At 38.3% G+C, this 18271-nt stretch overlaps 3 protein-coding genes across 13 annotated transcripts; 2 read left to right on the top strand and 1 right to left on the bottom strand.

The window, feature by feature from the left end:
- The first annotated feature begins 1397 nt into the window (after window positions 1–1397).
- On the top strand, window positions 1398–10267 carry Sbf (SET domain binding factor). The gene is made up of 20 exons (XM_014353369.2): window positions 1398–2316; window positions 2390–2475; window positions 2565–2855; window positions 2943–3162; window positions 3249–3490; window positions 3565–3870; window positions 3945–5420; window positions 5505–5700; window positions 5790–6099; window positions 6177–6370; window positions 6460–6858; window positions 6937–7153; window positions 7247–7445; window positions 7519–7664; window positions 7728–8721; window positions 8795–8943; window positions 9024–9253; window positions 9331–9537; window positions 9597–9679; window positions 9752–10267. The coding sequence occupies exons 1-20, from the start codon at window positions 2238–2240 to the stop codon at window positions 9842–9844; spliced, it is 6117 nt and encodes a 2038-aa protein (XP_014208855.1). The 5' UTR covers window positions 1398–2237; the 3' UTR covers window positions 9845–10267.
- An 820-nt stretch (window positions 10268–11087) lies between these two features.
- RpS27 (ribosomal protein S27) lies at window positions 11088–12090 on the top strand. The gene is made up of 2 exons (XM_014353697.2): window positions 11088–11193; window positions 11774–12090. The coding sequence occupies exon 2, from the start codon at window positions 11777–11779 to the stop codon at window positions 12032–12034; it is 258 nt and encodes an 85-aa protein (XP_014209183.1). The 5' UTR covers window positions 11088–11193; window positions 11774–11776; the 3' UTR covers window positions 12035–12090.
- A 172-nt stretch (window positions 12091–12262) lies between these two features.
- Window positions 12263–18171, bottom strand: AP-1-2beta (adaptor protein complex 1/2, beta subunit). Of its 11 annotated transcripts, none has more exons than XM_023391014.2 (10): window positions 18051–18171; window positions 17302–17339; window positions 16984–17096; window positions 16696–16866; window positions 15457–15483; window positions 15009–15254; window positions 14666–14926; window positions 13233–14596; window positions 12806–13157; window positions 12263–12729 (listed from the first exon to the last, which is right to left on the bottom strand). In XM_023391014.2, exons 3-10 carry the CDS (start codon window positions 17089–17091, stop codon window positions 12463–12465), a joined length of 2796 nt encoding a protein of 931 aa, XP_023246782.2. In that variant the 5' UTR covers window positions 17092–17096; window positions 17302–17339; window positions 18051–18171; the 3' UTR covers window positions 12263–12462. The 11 variants fall into 11 exon arrangements, with proteins under 11 accessions (XP_023246782.2, XP_023246780.2, XP_014209131.2 ...); XM_023391012.2 differs by having other exon boundaries at window positions 18058–18171; XM_014353645.2 differs by having other exon boundaries at window positions 17306–17339; window positions 18058–18171.
- Window positions 18172–18271: the final 100 nt, after the last annotated feature.

Below are 18271 nucleotides of genomic sequence, written 5' to 3'. Positions count from 1 at the left end.
ACATTGTCTTATTTTTCTTATTACTTTTTTTACATATCTTAGTATTTATCATCCAATTCCAAGAGAAGATAATTGATGTGTTTTAACTCAATACTTGGCCCAGAGAAATAATTTTTACTTTTTTCCTTTTTATATATATGCAAAATATTTTGAATTCTTCATAATTTAGCATTTAGCAATATTTATGGAATCAATATCTCTTTTTGTCGAATTCTTCATCTGGATCTCAACATTTTACAAACTCGCCTTTGTAGTATACACTTTTCTTTAAGTAAATGTCAAAAATTCCTAGTTCCTGTACGCGATAGAGTTGAAATTGTGTAATGAGAGGTTTACAAGTAGTAGCTCCTATCTAAGTAGGTATATATTTCTCTATATAAAGATGAGTTTCGTGGATATACCTACCTTATGCCATGGATCGAGAGAAAGAAAGAGATCGACTTTAAAGAGAGAGACACTGCAGCAGCATCGCTCCAACGCTGTTTTTTTTTAATCTTCAAGTATCTCTATACTTGAAGCGTTTTATTTTTCCTTTCAAGAAAAAAACGAAGAAAAAATATACGGATGCAGCTGTTGAAGAAACCGTGTAGTTTATTTATTGAAACAAGGTGTAAGGGGTATATTTTATGCATGGGGTAGCATTACATAAAAACTGCTAAAGGTTTTCCAGAAACCTGTGTGCAGTCCTTGTTATCTTAAAAACTCATATCTAATTTTTTTGCTATTATAAATGTATATAAATTATAGGCATTACATTTATATTGTACTCAAGGCTTGACAGAAATTCAATAAATTTCAGACATACAATAAATAAATGTATCAGAGGCCCTCAGCAGGGCAAACCACGTTGTTTTACGTATTATTTTTTTACTCTGATGTCAATTCGTAGGGGTACGAGAGAAAGCAAAGTAAAGAAGTAAGGAGTTGAGCCTAATGCAAGCTGATATAAATTTGTTATAAACATGTGTAGGCATACTGGGCATGTTTTATACCTATTTGGACAGTTTCATGGGGGACATCAGATGATTTGATCAAATTATAATAGTTGCGTAGAGGAAGCTCCAATGATTACTGTCCCTTTAAAACATCGTGAAGATTAAAAATGTTTTTTTTTTCTTATCACTTACCTACTTAGCATCCATTCATTGTTTCAATATCCGTAAAGTGCACAGTGTGTAAGTAAGTCTGTTAATAGCAACAACAATGTTGTAAATCCAATAAATTTTCCATCCTTAGCATATTATTTTCTTGACACCGCTCCGCAAAATATCATTCTAAAATTGTCCGCATGATGTTTACAGGTGGCGTTTGCTACGGGGAGGATTTTTCTGTCGTTTTCTGTTCTTGCGATGCTGCGCGGTAGCGCATCTGTTTAATCAGTATCGTATCAGCAACAACAGCATCGTCGACGGAGACTAATACTTTCATTACATTAGCGCTCGATCATCTTCTTGTGACCATATTATTCAATTTCTATACTATACTGTGAACTTGTTATCAGCCCTTTTATGCGTATTTAAATCTCGACACGGCGTTGTCAAAGTAAAATGTACCCGTCGTCCATCCGGAAGGGTTATGGATTGACGGCGACTTGATATGATGTTCATTGTTTCGGGGTGTGGCTCCCTTGATGAGTGCGCGCGGGACAATTTGTAAATCATAAATGTTGTCAACCAGTGAACTGTTAATTACTGTTACTTACTGCACATTGCACGGCATTCATGGGTAGAGCTGAGCACTAGAGTTTTGTCGAGCTTCCATTCCGCGTGACAGCGTAACCGTGTGTATGTGTGCGTGCGTTTGTCAATGTGAGGGTGACCTTACTAATCGTTTATCATTAGTATCGTTACTTGATACAGTTGATACTTTCTGCTCCTGATGTGAGTGTACCCCCTTTTGCCTGCGTATACACACGTGATAGAAGTGTCGAAGAAGAAGTAAATAAGACGGAGGGAGAGAGAGAGGAGCACAAAAGACGAGATCGAGCGGTGGAGAGAGAAAGAGAGAACAAGATCAGGACAATGCCCCAGGCCAGTGAGTTTAAGTATAAGTACGTCATGTTGCAGCAGCAGCAGCAGCATATGTAGCTGTCATGGCTGGGTGAGCGGCAGCAACGGCAATAGAACACATGACATCTGTTGATTTGGAATCTACGAGTCGATTGTTTGGCAAAACAAAGAGATTTGAGGCTTACCGCTTGCTGCAGGTCCGCATGATACCACAAGATTCTATGTGGGATGAGTACCCACGAGTATACCGAGATGTCTCGGTTGGCAGATTACTTTGTCATTGTGGGATACCATCATGAAAAAGAGAGTAAGTACCGAAAACTCTGAATTCCTTGCACGTTGTCATTTCGATTTTAAATACCAATGTTTTTCTTCATCAGGGAGTGGTACAAGTAGTGGAATCATTTTACAAAGATTTCCGGAAAAAGACTGGCCTGACACTCCATTCATCGAAGGAATAGAATGGGTAAGCTTTTCAATCGTTGAAGCGTGTGTAGAAACCGTATGTTTAGGTATCTTTCATCAAATTCTCATGCATTACATTGTTTACTGCAGTTCTGTCAACCTCAAGGATGGGCTCTCTCCACGGAGAGGCAAGAGCCAAGGTTCTTTGTCTCGATATTGACAGATATAGACGCAAACAGGCATTATTGTGCCTGTATGTGCTTCAACGAGACAGTTTCAATAACACCAAGCAAACCAGTGGATGAAGAAGAAGACACTGTCGATGGAGATAGCAGAACTTTAGTCGTTAAAGCCTTGCCTGCTGTTGCCCATCACAGCATCATGTATGCTCCGAAATGTTTGGTGTTAGTATCTAGATTAGATTACATTGAAACGTTTCGGGTATGTATCTCTAAAACATTAAAGTTTCTTGAATACTTATTGTTAGTTGGAGCTAGTAGTTAATTTTTTTAATTTTTCAACATTCAGAATTGCCTTGGCATTATTTATACGGTTTACATAGAAAATCTCGGAATACCCTTAGAAACTCTTGTTGGCAACATTTTGGGATGCATACAAGTGCCACCAGCTGGTGGACCACAAGTTCGTTTTAGCATTGGTGCCGGTGATAGACAAGCGTTGCAACCACCAATTAGCCCCTCACTTCCCATTACTCACACTAGCGTTAATTTGTTATTTCAGCAGTTGGGTAAGTAACTGGTTAATAATCATCACTGGCATGACGTCAGATGTATTTAAAAAAGCATCGTATCACTGATGCTTTGTTTTTCCTAGGTATTCGCAATGTGTTGGTATTATTCTGTGCTGTTATGACAGAACACAAGATTCTGTTTCACTCTGCGAGTTATTCACGATTAACCGAAGGCTGTAGAGCACTTATTGCTTTGATGTATCCATTTCGTTATAATCACGTATACATTCCACTTTTGCCAGCTGCTCTAGTCGAAGTTTTGAGCACCCCAACTCCTTTTATAATGGGCGTGCATAGCTCTCTAAAATCGGAAGTAGCTGAATTGGTAAATCTCAGATTACCTTTACGAAAATTCTTTCAAAAATCTCTATCAATTTAAGTAATTAAATTTGTGCTCAGATGGATGTTATTGTGGCGGATTTGGATGGTGGTTCGATCATGGTACCTGATAGTGTGTCACTCTCCCTGCTACCGGAACCACTTTTGTCACAAATGCAAGACGCATTATCGTCAGTGCTGCAGCCAGAATTAGCTTGCGCTGATTATGCATTTCCACCGTTAGCAACGAGAGCACCACACCCGCCAATGCTAGACAAGGAATTACGCGCCGTTTTTATGAGAACTTTTGCTCAACTTTTACAGGGTTATCGTAGCTGTCTCACGCTCATTCGCATTCATCCTAAACCAGTTATAACATTTCATAAAGTAAATCATTGTTCAACTCTATTACAAATTGTAATAATTCTTTAATTGACGAGGAATGAAAATTATCTTTACAGGCCGCTTTTCTCGGAGAACGTAACTTGACAGACTGTGATTTTACAACGCGAGTGTTGGACTGCATGTTTTTCACTTCATTTGTAGCTGAAAGAGGTCCACCGTGGCGAGCTTGCGATGTCTGGGATGAATTACACAGTAACTTAAACGATCTATTAAAACAGGAAGCACAAGATCATCGATTAATCTTAACACACATTCAAGAATTGGCACAACATCTATACACAAACGAAAATCCCAATCCTCAGCCATATGTTCAGAAAATTCTAAAGCCTCCTGAGGGAGCTTTTGCGAGAATTCACCAGCCGTCTCTTCCTCGCATAAATCCTGAAACGGTACATGCCATAATTGACGAAGGTCTGGCAAAAAGCAATCTCAAAGTTAGATTGTCGTCTCTAAGGCCAATTCAGCCGCGAATCGTTCCAGTGGGACCACACATATCAATAACACACGAAACCCGCCATCTGGTCAGTAACTCAGCACGCCGGCTCGAAGTATTGCGTAGTTGCATCAACTGCATTTTTGAAAACAAGATATCGGACGCACGAAAGACCTTTCCTGCAGTACTCCGCGCTTTAAAAAGCAAAGCTGCAAGGCTTGCACTCTGTGCTGAGTTATCGCAACATGTCGTCGGCAACAAAGCAATGCTGGAACACCAACAGTTCGATCTCGTAGTAAGGCTTATGAATTGTGCACTTCAGGACGACTCGTCGATGGACGAGCATGGAGTAGCTGGAGCACTACTACCACTTGCTGCTGCTTTTTGCAGAAAGCTCTGCACTGGAGTTATTCAGTTTGCTTACACATGCATCCAAGAGCACGCAGTGTGGCAGAATCAGCAGTTTTGGGAGGATGCTTTTTATTTAGATGTACAGAAAGACATCAAACGTCTGTATGTACCCAGTGATAACAATCTGATGAGACTGAATGATAATATTCTTAGTCCCACGAGTCCAAGGGACAACAAGGAACTGTCATTCAGGGATAGGACTCTTCTTTATCGAAGTCAGGAAGCGTCAGCTCTAGAAATTGCTGCAGAACAAATGCGAATAACCTCTTCTATCAGTCAGGAAAAGCAGCGAGAGTTAATCGCCAGCGAAGAAAGTACACTTTACAGTCAAGCTATTCATTATGCCAACAGAATGGTAAATCTACTTGTACCATTAGACATGGGAGCCAAGAATCATCGCCAAGGACACATTTTAGACGACGAGCGAGCAAGCAACAGCATAACAAATAGTGTAGCTAGTGACAGCGGTGACGCAGAGTCTGGTTTTGAGGAAACGGATCCTGGAGAAATGGGTAGCGTGGTTATTCGGATGGTCTCGAGATTTGTCGATCGCGTATGCACCGAGGGCGGCGTAAGTACCGAACACGTCAGGTGCCTTCACCAAATGGTACCGGGTCTCGTTCATATGCACATCGAAACTCTGGAAGCTGTGCACCGCGAAAGCAAACGGCTGCCTCCCATTCAGAAGGTAAGATTTATTTAACTTGTATCGGTAACTCATTTTATCACTTTTACTATTTGAAAAATTTATTGTTTTAACATTTTTTATCAGCCGAAAATATTGACACCCAATATGTTGCCTGGAGAGGAAATCATAATGGATGGCTTGCGCGTATATTTATTGTCTGATGGCAGGGAAGAAGGCTCTAGTGGTCCTCCAAGGACACCGCCTTTCTTACCTGCAGAAGGAGCGATATTCCTCACGAACTATAGGATCGTTTTCAAAGGAATCCCCTGCGACCGTTTTGGTAATTTTTTTTATACTTTACTGTGTTTTTTTTTTTTTTTTTTTTTTATTCGTTAATCGCTCATTTTTAAATACCATTTTTTTCCGTAGCTTGCGAACAGATGGTCGTTCGAGCTTTTCCGGTGACTTCGTTGACAAAAGAAAAACGAGTTCCCGTACCACACTTGGCTCAAATCGATCAATGTCAGCAAGAAGGTCTCCAATTACGTTCGTGCACCTTCCAGTTGATTAAATTGATGTTTGACGAAGAAGTGACGCCTGAAAATATCGAAACTCTGCGCAAACTGGTTCACAAGGCTCGAAATCCTCCACACATTTTTCATCATTTTGCTTTTTGCGGACAAGTACTGGTTACCCCCACAACTCACAATAAAGACAAAGAAAAGCACGCTTCCTTCAAGTAAGTTATACAAAATTGCTCCTACATTATGAAAAAAAAAAAAATTGGTTTTGTTGACATCTCAAAATTTTTTTCAGGGGTTTTGCAAAAAAAACTCTCTTAAATACAGCAAGAAAGGCCGGCTTTAAGCCGAAGCAATCCTCGAAACGGCAAAAATACGTTTTGCCAAACATGAATCTCACTAGTAACAATAAATACATGACATCTCCCAGTCGCATGAGTTTGCCAATAACAGAAAATAATGATTTAAGCCACGACGATGATTTAAGCGGTAAGAGTTACGTCACGCAACTCAGCGCGTGCGCGTGTCCATTACTTTATTTCTAGTCATCTCATGAATTGTCATCATTCATGTTGTAGTCGATGAATTTGAAATGCCAGGGATCGTTGTTCCACCGGTGACAGATGCCAAAACGTTGGAACGACTGTCTGAGCGCAGCTACGTGCGCGACTGGTATCGTCTTGGCTTATGCTCAAACGGCCCGCAGAACAATCGACGCAACGAGCCGTTCCGACTGACGTCAGTTAATTGTGCCTATATGATATGCCGAAGCTATCCTGCTCTATTTATAGTTCCTACCTCCGTGTCTGACGAGAGCATTCGTAGGTTTTGTAGACTTTACAGACATAATCGAATTCCTATAGTTACTTGGCGCCATCCGCGCACCAAAGCACTGATCATTAGGGGTGCCGGATATCATGGTAAGAGCGTAATGGGTATGCTTAAGGCTCATCCGACATCTGCTGGAAATCTCAAAGGTGCTTTATCTTTTTTATTCAAATAAATTTCCTATCATAAGCAGAATGTATCTAAACGATGAGGATTAATATTTTTAGCAAGCTCATCCGAAAGCACATCGACGCTAGAACAAGAAAAATACTTAACGGCTCTCGTCGCCAATACTCCGGTGTCGATATTGCGACAGAATTCAGCATGGGGTATGTCGGAAAGCTCATTAAGCATCGATTCGCTTTTATTGGCAGCTGAAGATAGAAACGCGACTCCAGAGCAGTCGCGGCGGAATCCGTTTAACAAAGCCATGGGAACTTTAGGGTAAATTGCTTCAAACTATTTCTTTTCTGGGAATGAGCTTTGTGCTCTTAGCACTCTATCGTTTAACGCACGCATTCTCTTACCTGCACGCAGTTCTGGAGGTAAAGGTCCAAACAATTTCGGTAGGTGGGGATCTTTAAAGGACAAGAGGCACAATTCTCAGGCATCTTTGGTGTCGGCGAATCAAAGAGGTACCGTGAGACACTCTGCTGATTCCGATAGTGGCACCGAATGTGTTCATACTTTTCAAAAAGCTGCTCTGTACATTCTTGGAGAAAAGTCGCATATGAAGGTACTACGTCAGAACAATGCTCCCAACTTTACTTAAGAAATATATTAATGTTTATCATTGGATTTTTCTAAAGGGTGTCAAAGCTGAATCGGCGCCCAAAACTGACTTCATTCCAGTTGAGTTTTACGACGTGAGGCATACTAAAGCCGCATTCAAAAAACTCGTCAGAGCCTGTGTGCCAAGTTCACCTAGTGTAGAACCGGATTCAAGTTTTTATAAGTACGTAAATCAAATGTTTTTAATGGTGATATTTTTTTAACAAATGAACTCATTGAATTTCAGATTGATCGAGAGTTCAGAGTGGTTGCAACAATTGCGAAACTTGATGCAGTTGTCTGGTGCAGTAATAGATCTCATGGATCTACAAGGCTCTTCTGTGGCAGTATGTCTAGAAGATGGTTGGGACACCACAGCTACGGTATGCTCGGTCGCTCAAATATGCATGGATCCGCATTATCGCACAATCGAAGGTTTCCGCACGCTCATCGAAAAGGAGTGGCTTGGTTTTGGCCATCGGTTCGGCCACCGCAGTAATCTTGCAGCACATTCGCAAACGACTAATTTCACGCCCACGTTTCTTCAATTCCTCGATATCGTACACCAGATCCAACGTCAATTTCCCCTTGCTTTCGAATTTAATGATTACTACTTGAAGTTTCTCGCGTATCACTCGGTATCCTGCCGATTTAGGACTTTTTTGCTTGATTGTGAGTTTGACAGAGTTGAGTGTGGAATCACTGCAGTCGAAGACAAACGCGGTTCTCTCACGAGTCATCACAAGGGTGTGGACACCGGTAGTGATGACGACACCATTTATCCGGGTGGACGATTGGCTGGTACGCATGCCGTACCCAACTTGGGTCAGAGTATATTCGATTACATAGAAAAGCAGCATGCAAGGTGTCCTTTGTTTTACAACTTCTTGTTCACTCCAAACACCGAGCACCCGATTCTTCGTCCGGTATCGGAGCTTTCTTGTTTGGACATTTGGAATTACTATTTGGAAGAGGAGTTGGCCCACGGACCGGCTTATGATCTCGAGATACTCCAGCAGGATTCACAACAAGAAGAAGAAGCAGAGGCTGCCGATGGTATCGTTAAAAGCAATCGAAAAGTCGTTACCCAAGGGTACAACAGCGTTAACTCGATGGTTCCCGATCAGTTTACACATCTTTTGGAGGAAATTCACAAACTTGAAACGGAACTGGGACACTTGCCTCAGAAGTGGAAAGTGTTGTGGGACAAGCTTGAGTTGCCCAACACTGATTCACTAACGGTGAGTTTTCAAAATTCTAATTTAATCAGCTCTAAGTTTTGCACTTGAGTGGTTTTATGAATATTCATTGCAGAGACACGCATCGTTTAGTACAGCTCTCGTGAGACATCACGGGCGATTAATTCATAAACGTTCTACATTAGAATTATTACTCAAGGGAAAACTTGCTGGAAGTAGCGCGACTGGAACTGAAAATTCTCCGGCTTATGTTCATCCTCACAGGTAGGAAATGACAAAATAACCAATAATTAAGAATTTATAAATTCGGAAAGAAATTGATAAAAGTACCTTTTTTCATCCAGATTTGAAAGACTGGATACAGCCACACCAACGCACTGTGATGCGTGCTCTGGGGTTTTGTGGGGTCCTGTGAAAGCTGGTATTAGATGCGTCGACTGTGGACACGTATGCCATGAAAAATGTGCCGATTCCGTGTCGAAGAATTGCACCAAATACAAGACGGTAGGGTCGGAGAATGTACAAAATCACACCCTCACTCGTAATGGAGGTGATAACGGAAGCGTTAATTCGAGTTAGTACTAGTTGTTACTTTTGATCGTTGTAAAGTTTTATTCAAATAATTGCTTCATAACTTTTTTTCTGTTTTAGGCGTCACAACCTTACAAACCTCATCACAACAATATTATGAACAATTTTCTAGTAATGTAGCCGAAAATCGAACGCATGAAGGGTACTTGTACAAACGTGGGGCGCTACTTAAGGGGTGGAAGCAAAGGTGGTTTGTTCTAGATTCAATAAAACATCAACTTAGATATTATGACGCAATGGAAGATTCCAACTGCAAGGGTTACATAGGTACATACTGGAAATTAAAAAAAAATTGATTACTATTAATTTTTCAACATTGATTTCAGATCTTGCTGAAGTTGTTTCTGTAACTCCTGCAACACCTGTACAAGCACCTGGAAAAAAGACAGACGACAAATCATTTTTCGATGTAAATTTAATATTGATTTTTCCAGTTATATTTTTAATTAGTTCCTAAAAATACATTAATTATTTGTCTCAGCTTCGCACAAATCGCCGGACATACAACTTCTGTGCAGGCGACGCAACAACGGCACAAGAGTGGATCGAGAAGGTTCAGGCGTGCTTGCAGTAGTGCCTCTATTTCAAATTGTCTTTGTACGAAGTTAATCAAGTGATTGATTTTCTTATTTGTATAGTGTAATCGTAAACGTCAAAAGCAGTTAATTTATGTTTGAAGTTATGTAATTCTATTGAAGAAACAAGAAATTTATTAAACATTATGTGATTATGAAATATTCCAAATGGAATAGGTGTAGGACTATTGTTCTATAACAAGGACGACAGTTGATAAAAATTATTCTAATTTTTATAAGTGTTCAATTTTTGCCTTTTCGATGAGTAATTACATAATTTACGGAAATGTTAAAGATTTTCTTATTATAAAATGTCTGTTTTGTACTTTTCAACGGAGTAGGTTAAATTGTAACACAAATTATTAATACATAAGCTATGCATATCCCATGCTAGATTTGCAATATACGACTTTTGCTTGTAATGGATCTTATACAATCAAACAAGAAAAACCTCTTAAAGTAAACAAAAAGAACCCTCTTCCAAAGCGTTTTATTACATTTTGGATTCGAATTGCATAGCAAATGGACAAGAAAAAGAATAGCGTTGAAGATATATATTATTGTAAGATTAAATGATAGTAAAATTTTTTGTCGCTGATTCATTTTGAGTCTGGTTTAAATAAAAAATTGTACAAATGCTCTTGTATAAATGGCAACATTATAGACATATATCGTATGCGAAATAAGTTAAAAAACTTGCTTTGTTATTTTTCAATTTTTGTGATTTTTATATTTTTGTTTTACATAAAGTAAAATATGTGTATTTTTACATGAATTTTTTTATTTTTGATCTTTATATTAATTACTTAGTAGTATCTTTTTTTTAAGTGATCCTAATTTTCATTACGTTCTCTTTCTTTGTTTATTTATTACTTTATTTTATATTAGCGAGCTACTTCCTGCCACTGACTGATGGAAATGGCAATGTTTATTAAATTATTTATTTTCGATGTATTTTATATCATTCAGCTACTTAAAATTTTTCGATATGATTACCTCATTTTTCTTTGATGCAAAGTTTGAATCTCAATGGTAAGTATTATGTTAAAATTGTTTAGTAAATATTTTTTTTTAAATAAATCTGCATGGATTGCGGGCATTGCGGCGAAAAAAACCCTAAAATCACGCGCACGCGCACACATAAAATCTTAGTTACATTCACTTACATAAAAAATGTCCCTAGAACATCAGTAGAACACGCACGCCCTCTTTGTTTGAGCAAACATCGTATATATTCTCGATTCCAACCATACTTTCTTTCTAATGTCGCGTTGTACGAGTTGCTTCACGAACACACGTGGCTAAAGCTTTGATTTGTGAATTTTTCCTGTAATAAAGCAAATAATACGTAAGTTGTAGTTTCTAATAAACAACATTAATCGTTGAAACAGTGGAGTACTGGTTATTTAAATCATTTTGGTCCCTTCAAGGCTGTAACCTCGCCGAAAAGTTGCTCAAGAAAAGACCGATATCGTAGATGTCAATACGTTTGGAGTTAACACGCGAATTTTTAATTGTTTACATTAATTGTTGCTAAATTGTTTGTACGCGAAAAAAATTTAGTTTTGGTGAATATGAGTGATTAATTTTTTTTTTTTTTTAATCGATAAAGCTCAACGAGACATTCTTAGTAAACTCAACCTTAACCTTATATTGATTCAGCAATATCCATTTTGAAAGTGTTAGTAGTATTTTCTCTTAATTGAGATTGTGTATACCACGAAAGTTTTAATGCAAAAAATAAAAATTTCCGCCTACTTATTACCTCGTAATTATCATAATTTCCCTGAGGAGCAGTGTTTTGACTTGCTTACAAACTTGTTTTATGTTTCCATCTATTTTCTGTAACTGCTCAATACTCCACTTCCCTAATTTGATAAACGTGCTTACTGATTTTTATTACCTAATGTGTATCAATTAAATTACAGAACATGCCTTTGGCTAAAGATTTCCTTCATCCATCTCCAGCAGAGGAGAAGAAGAAACACAAATTGAAGAGATTGGTGCAAAAACCAAACAGTTATTTCATGGATGTAAAATGTCCTGGCTGCTATGTCATCAAGACAATCTTTTCCCATGCGCAAAAGCCAGTTCAATGCGATAGCTGTGGAACTTATTTGTGCACTCCAACAGGCGGCAAAGCTCGTTTGACGGAAGGATGTTCGTTCAGGAGGAAAGTTCAATGCTAATTTTATTTAAATAAATTTTTATTCTAAATAAAACAAAAAAATTCTTAAAAAAGGTACGATATGTTTTTGTACATGAAACCACTTATTCCATGTTCCCAGTTTTTTTGAACAAATAAAGTAGTATTATAATCTAATCAATAAGTTGATTTACTCAAATTAGCAATTATATGATATGGATGAATTTAGTATGGATTGGGTATTGAACTAGGTTAAATTAAAAAGTTTGAATGTAAATAAAACTCAATTTAATATTTTTTACATATTCAACGAATTACATAGTGAAAAACTTTTAAATTAATAAAATCGAGGTTTTGCGCAACATGTTGCAATGTATTTTCAAAAAAAAATCTTTATTGGGCTCCAATGCTAGATAATTGTCATAATTAACAAATGTACATGAATCTGATGTTAATGGAATGGTTTACAATTTATGAATACAAAATAGCATTGTAGGCTTGGAAAATTCCATTGGCTACTTCTACAGATCTTGATTTTAATGATACTAATATATCCGGGTTTCCTGGCTGAATCTTCAATTCTATTAGCACCCATACATTGTTGACAAGCTTCAGTGATTGATACAACATATCTTGTCCTTCAACATTTCGTTTTGCAATTGTAAAAACATTATTCTGCTGCATTTTTGAAACCACTTGGTCACTTGTCAACATTATACCCGACAAGGTATGCTGAACCTGAAGAAAGACAATACGTTTAATGAAAACCATAATTTATAAAATTATTAATTAAACTTGACTAATTGACACTTACTTCATTCTGCGAGGGAATATCTTTCCACGTCGAAAGGAACACCCTTTTGTCTAGCTGGCCATCTTCACCAAAGTAAACATTCATAGGTACTATGCAAGCAAAATAGAAGACATCGATATTATTTTTAATCGCGACTTGAAGATTGTTCAAAGGATCCATGCGTTGTACTGCCCCTGCAGTTGACAAAATCAAACTAGTTTCTATGCTTTGCCCAGAATTCAGAGGCGCCGGAACTTGAAGTGGTGCCGCAGGCGTCAAACCAAAACTGTTTTTATTCAGTTGAATAGCAAAACCACCCATTGGCTGCATAGCTTTGTTTGTTAATGTCATTTCCATATGAATCTGACCATTTCTAAAATAAATATTTAAACATTAAGTAAGATTGGAAATCAGATTAATGTACAAAAGATGAAAGAAAGACGCTTACTTTCTTACAAACGTTCCCCAGATGTCAAAGCCTTTTCCTTTTTCAGCTGGCAACCAGTTGACTTTAGGTGCCACATATGATGTAGTTCCTTGAGTAAAACCAAAAATATCACCCAACAAACCCGTGGTGGTCTGTGACACGGATGGTTGCGGTGCGCTCGTTTCCGCAGCCCCTCCCAAAATACCATCAAGACCACTGCTCAATAGATCCAGACCCAAGCCAGTTGACGCGGCTGGTGCCGGAGGTACGATTGGTGGACCGCTAATATCCATACTGAGAAGGTCGCCAATGAGCGAATCTTGCGCCGGTATAACTTGGGCCTGTGGCTGCGATCGCGATGTTTCGTCGTTGGAATTACTCCTAGCGGGAAGTGACTTCCTGGCTCCCGCAGATCTCCCTTCGACAAACGCTGTGGGCGGTTTGTGATAAACCGAAGCCAAACTGGAAATGTGACAAATGAGCTCGTCCAGTAGTGTGGGCTCCAACAAATCTGTTTCCTCGGAGATGAGCGGCTTCTCCGCAAGCACGACTTCCTTAGCCGCCGCAGGATCGGTACTCAACAATCTCCAGTAAATGAAGCCACGATCCCTGAGATCTGGATTATCTGAATCTTGGGTAGCAAGACTCAGCACCTGTTGTACAAGCTCTTGCGTGTCGGTCGGCCTTTTAAGGAAAAGCTTGACGATAGCAGTGAGCAGCTGCAGCTGGACCTGAGTGTTCTCATCGTGGAAGCCTTCCAGGAAACTTTCGAGGAGCTCATCAGCATTGTCTATTCGTTCCGCGTACTCGCCAATGATCCAGATCATGGAAGCCCTCGCCTCGGGTTCGTCGAGCGTATCCAAGTTTTCGCACAAAGTGGAGATTATACTCTCGTACTTGTTTGGATACTTGCGGAAAATGTCCTTGATTACTACGATTGCCTCCTGAACGACGTAGTTGACCTTGGTTTGGATGAGGTCAAGGAGCGTCGACACGCAGCGCTCAGCTGACGGCTCAACTTTGATGGCGCAGCGACCGATCGCTCGCACGGCCTTTCTTACAAAATCCACGTCCACTTCTGTGGCGTACTCCTTCAATTCAGACAAGACTTGGGCAATATTGGCCTGTGAAGCTAGTCTAATCATGATGTCCAGCTTTTCGAGTTTAACGTAGATCGGATCGTTATATTTCACGAAAAATACTTTCATTTCCTGCTTCAAAATATCCGGCCTCTTTTGAACGATCAGATTTATGTTTCTGAGGGCGACATACTGCACCTCAGGCTCCGAGCTTAAAAGAGTTACTAGTGGTGGTGCTAGTTTCTTCGTCAGAGTTCCAACGAAATCAGACTCGGCTTGCAGCATCTCCATAAGTTTCATCAATACCTAAGACGATGAAATTTATCATTAAAACAGAATCCAAAATGACTAGGATTTATTTGAGAACTGACTTACCTTGACTGCTGATAGAACGACAGCAGCGTTGGCGTGAGCCAAACGTGGAGTGATTCTCTCACATATACTCTGAGCCTCCCGATCGTCCTTAGGTGAATAATTAGCAAGAGAATCCAAAATAAATACTTGGCCCCATTCCGTGCACTCGTTCAAAGCTGTGAGAAGTTTATTGATGGTTTGTGCATTCATTTCAACCAAAGGATGTCCACTGGGACTAGATTCGTTGATTTCGGACAGGGCAGCAACCGCGTTTGCCACGACCTTTTATTACATTATATTCTCATCAATACCGAACTATGGATTTTTTTTGTAAATTTTTTTTTCCAAGTCATCCTGCAATTACCATTGGATTGCTGTCTGAAAGCAGATCCTTGAGCTGGTCCAAGAATCCTTGGTCCTCGACGAGTCCAGCATTGATGTCGTAAAGCTTGGCCACACAGACAGCAGCTGTCTTTCTCACATAGGGATCCTCGTCCTTGAGGCACTTTCTGAGTGGCTCGCAGAGATACTCGGTGATTTTATCGACGCGAATGCAACCCATGGTGCGCACAGCTAGTGCACGTATCAGCGGATTCGGATCCTCGCAGTCCTACGCAAAAATTGGTCACGCCAGGGATTCAAGTCTAGTCGCGCGAGTTGTATTTTCACTAAGGTTTCTAATTTTTTTTTTTTTTTTCTTTTTTTTATCATCGTAATAATAATAATTATTGTTATTATTGGCCAATCTCAAAGGCAATTGGCTAAATTTTTTACGTTACATATAAAGTTATTAATAAAAAAGTAGAAGGTACCTTTATCATCGGAGATGTTGCAAGCTCCTTTTTTGCGTGTCAGAACGAAAAATGTCAAATTGGTCACCGTCACCATTTGTTATTAGGTTTATGTTAGTTTTTTTTGCGTTATTAATTTTTGTTTGTTTTTATTTTCTTGTTAATGCAGGAGAAATTTTACAGATCATTCGTTTCTTATTCTTTTTTGAATTAGTCATTTTTCAAAGAGCACGATTATTTCTTTACTGTCTTTTCTAGGCATACAACGAGTTGGATTCTTGACGTGTATACAAATGTGCGTGAAGCAAAAAGTAAAATTTTCCACATTAATAAACAGCCTTGTCATAAAAATTGTAATGAAAGCCATGACTAAAATAAAGAATTAGTAAACTATCGAAATAATGTCGTTTCATGTTGCTAAATAATTAATGCATCTTTAAAAAACATCATACTTGTATTTTTCTAAAATTAATATATTTATTCAGCAAAAAATGTACATGCACTTGACAAAGCCAAATATAAATACATCGTGATTTACACAACTAAATAGAAGAACGATCAGAGTACACATGCACTTTAATGTATTTAAACAGCAAAATAACAAGCGTAAAATTGTTATAAATATTTTTTTTCAATTTTCTTTGTAAAATCATTAATTTACTTATAAACGAATTTTGTGCTCTGATAAAGCTCTATCATAAATTTAAACTTGACTCCAAGTGCTACGTACATTATTGTACAGTGAAATGAGTATTTCAGTTTGTACTGTATGTATTTATTTTCAACAAGGTCACATCAAACTACTTTTTGTATTAATAACTTCAGTCTCGTGCCAGTCGTGCCCTTCAAAAAATAAGCAATTCAAGTATGTACCGTCAAAGCATACCATTCTACAAACTACAATGCAAATAGCTCGACGTAATTTTGATTACTGTCAGGCATAATCTGCATATTTGAAAAAGGCAAACTGTAAAATAACTAGAGGTTTCGTAAGTCAATTTTTTCAATACAGCAAAGGGCTGGGACTCATTGTTTTTCTACAGGCTGCCTTGATATATTTTCAGTTAGTACTATAATGTCTTTTGTTGAAAAAGCATGTTTCATGTGTCAAGTATTCAATGTTTGTGGATTAGTAAAGAGTTAATATGAAAATATTAGAAAATATGCATATCAATATTAGTCATATATTTGTGACATATGTATTAAAGGTGCATGAATAAAAAATGAAGGATGAAATATATGAACTTCAAGATACATTACCTTTACAAACGTGTTGACTGCCATAATTGCCATGTCTGGCTGACTTTTTGCATAGTTCATTAGGTAAAGATAAACCAATTTCTTCAATTCTAAATTATCTGTCTGCATACAATTAACTACATCAGGAAATAATGCTGAAACATCTTTACCAACAGTCATAGAAGCAATTACCTGAAATGCACCGTAATACGTTTAATAACGTTTTAATTATAAATTAATTTTGTTTCTTGCATTGCATAAAACAGTTTCACAAAATTAATTACTACAGGTAATTTCAGTAACAATTACCTTCTTCACAGCTTCTTTTTTCTTTTCTTTTTTGTCATTGTTAAGCTCAGACTTTAATTCAAATATCTCTCCCTTTTTAGTGGTGGTGAAATACTTGGAGTCTGTCATTTTTGCTGTCAAAATAAAATCATTCAAATTAGTACGGATAGCACTGCACAAAACCATTCACTGCCATAGTAAAAAGTTTATTCTTTGAAATTTTAGTCACACGGGAACAATATTCAATTAGTATTGAGAAAATAGCACATAAATAATTCATACATATGTATGCACAGTGAAATGCTGTGCATTGTGAGTATACTTAGAAAAAAGACATACACACATATGTAAGGCAGCAGGGCAGTTGGATCAATGCTCTAGAAAAAAATTATATATATTCTCGTGAGGATACCGACTGTTTCTACAAATTGTTTATAAAAAAAACCACGTATGTATACGATTGAAGTCCTGAATCTTTTCGTAAAGGAGAAATCGATCGATGCTCGTGAAATGACGTGAAAATGAGAGAATGCCAAGTGATGTATGTATAATAGGTGGGTACCTATGTATGTACAATATACACATATACGTACAGAAGAGAGTTAACTAACGGATGCGTTCAATATACGAACGATAAACGATACGTATATAATATACTTATAATGTATTTCACGCTAAACGCATAAGTAATTAAGTAGTCTAGCAGAGAAAAAAGAGTAAGTAGTCGATAATGCGGCAACGCAATAACATGCAAAGGAGAGAAAAGAAAAAAAAGATAGAAGATTATTTTGATATATACTGTCCCAAACTCCCGTGGCGGGATGAGGGAGTATCCGCAGAAAGATACAGAATGAGAGAGATAAACAAAAAAAAAAATAAAAACAAAGCGATAAATGATGACGTACGCGTTTGTAAATAATACTGAAACACTTTGAGATATTTCTTATCACTTTGGGCGAGGGAATGAGAGAGAGAGGGGGCCCAGCTCGGTACGGGGCTCTCTCAAATAATCGAGTAGATTTGCTTTCCTAAAAGTCCTAAGTTATGTTTTTTTTCACCAACACCACCAAACAATTTAATCGCACTACCACGCACTTGTCGCCTTCCCGCTCTCCCCGCTGAAGGAGACGTCCGGACGATGATGACAGTTCCACAGTATACGCCTCTCCCCGGATCTAATGTAAGTATCTGAAGTCTGCTCCGATTTTCGTCGACGTCGACGCCAGCAGCAGCAGCAGCACCATCGCGTATGACGCGTATTTTACACTTTTCATATAATAGTAAGTACTCTGCAGCCAGGAAATTACTG

Source organism: Copidosoma floridanum, unplaced genomic scaffold (genome assembly GCF_036245765.1).
Source record: "Copidosoma floridanum isolate Cflo_tuat_1 unplaced genomic scaffold, Cflo_Japanese_pri ptg000007l, whole genome shotgun sequence".
Lineage (NCBI taxonomy): Eukaryota > Metazoa > Arthropoda > Insecta > Hymenoptera > Encyrtidae > Copidosoma > Copidosoma floridanum.
This window is presented reverse-complemented; position numbering and strand designations above follow the sequence as displayed.

Bases quoted from the DNA above. Each gene is read 5' to 3' on its own strand.
- Sbf (XM_014353369.2), top strand. From the start codon at position 2,238: ATGAGTACCCACGAGTATACCGAGATGTCTCGGTTGGCAGATTACTTT. The intron at 2,856-2,942 runs GTATGTATCTCT...TTCAACATTCAG, and splicing joins ATTACATTGAAACGTTTCGG to AATTGCCTTGGCATTATTTA. The intron at 6,859-6,936 runs GTGCTTTATCTT...TAATATTTTTAG, and splicing joins ATCTGCTGGAAATCTCAAAG to CAAGCTCATCCGAAAGCACA.
- AP-1-2beta (XM_023391014.2), bottom strand. From the start codon at position 17,091: ATGACAGACTCCAAGTATTTCACCACCACTAAAAAGGGAGAGATATTT. The intron at 16,867-16,983 runs GTAATTGTTACT...GGTGCATTTCAG, and splicing joins AAAAAGAAGCTGTGAAGAAG to GTAATTGCTTCTATGACTGT. The intron at 13,158-13,232 runs GTAAGCGTCTTT...TATTTATTTTAG, and splicing joins TGGGGAACGTTTGTAAGAAA to AAATGGTCAGATTCATATGG.
- RpS27 (XM_014353697.2), top strand. From the start codon at position 11,777: ATGCCTTTGGCTAAAGATTTCCTTCATCCATCTCCAGCAGAGGAGAAG.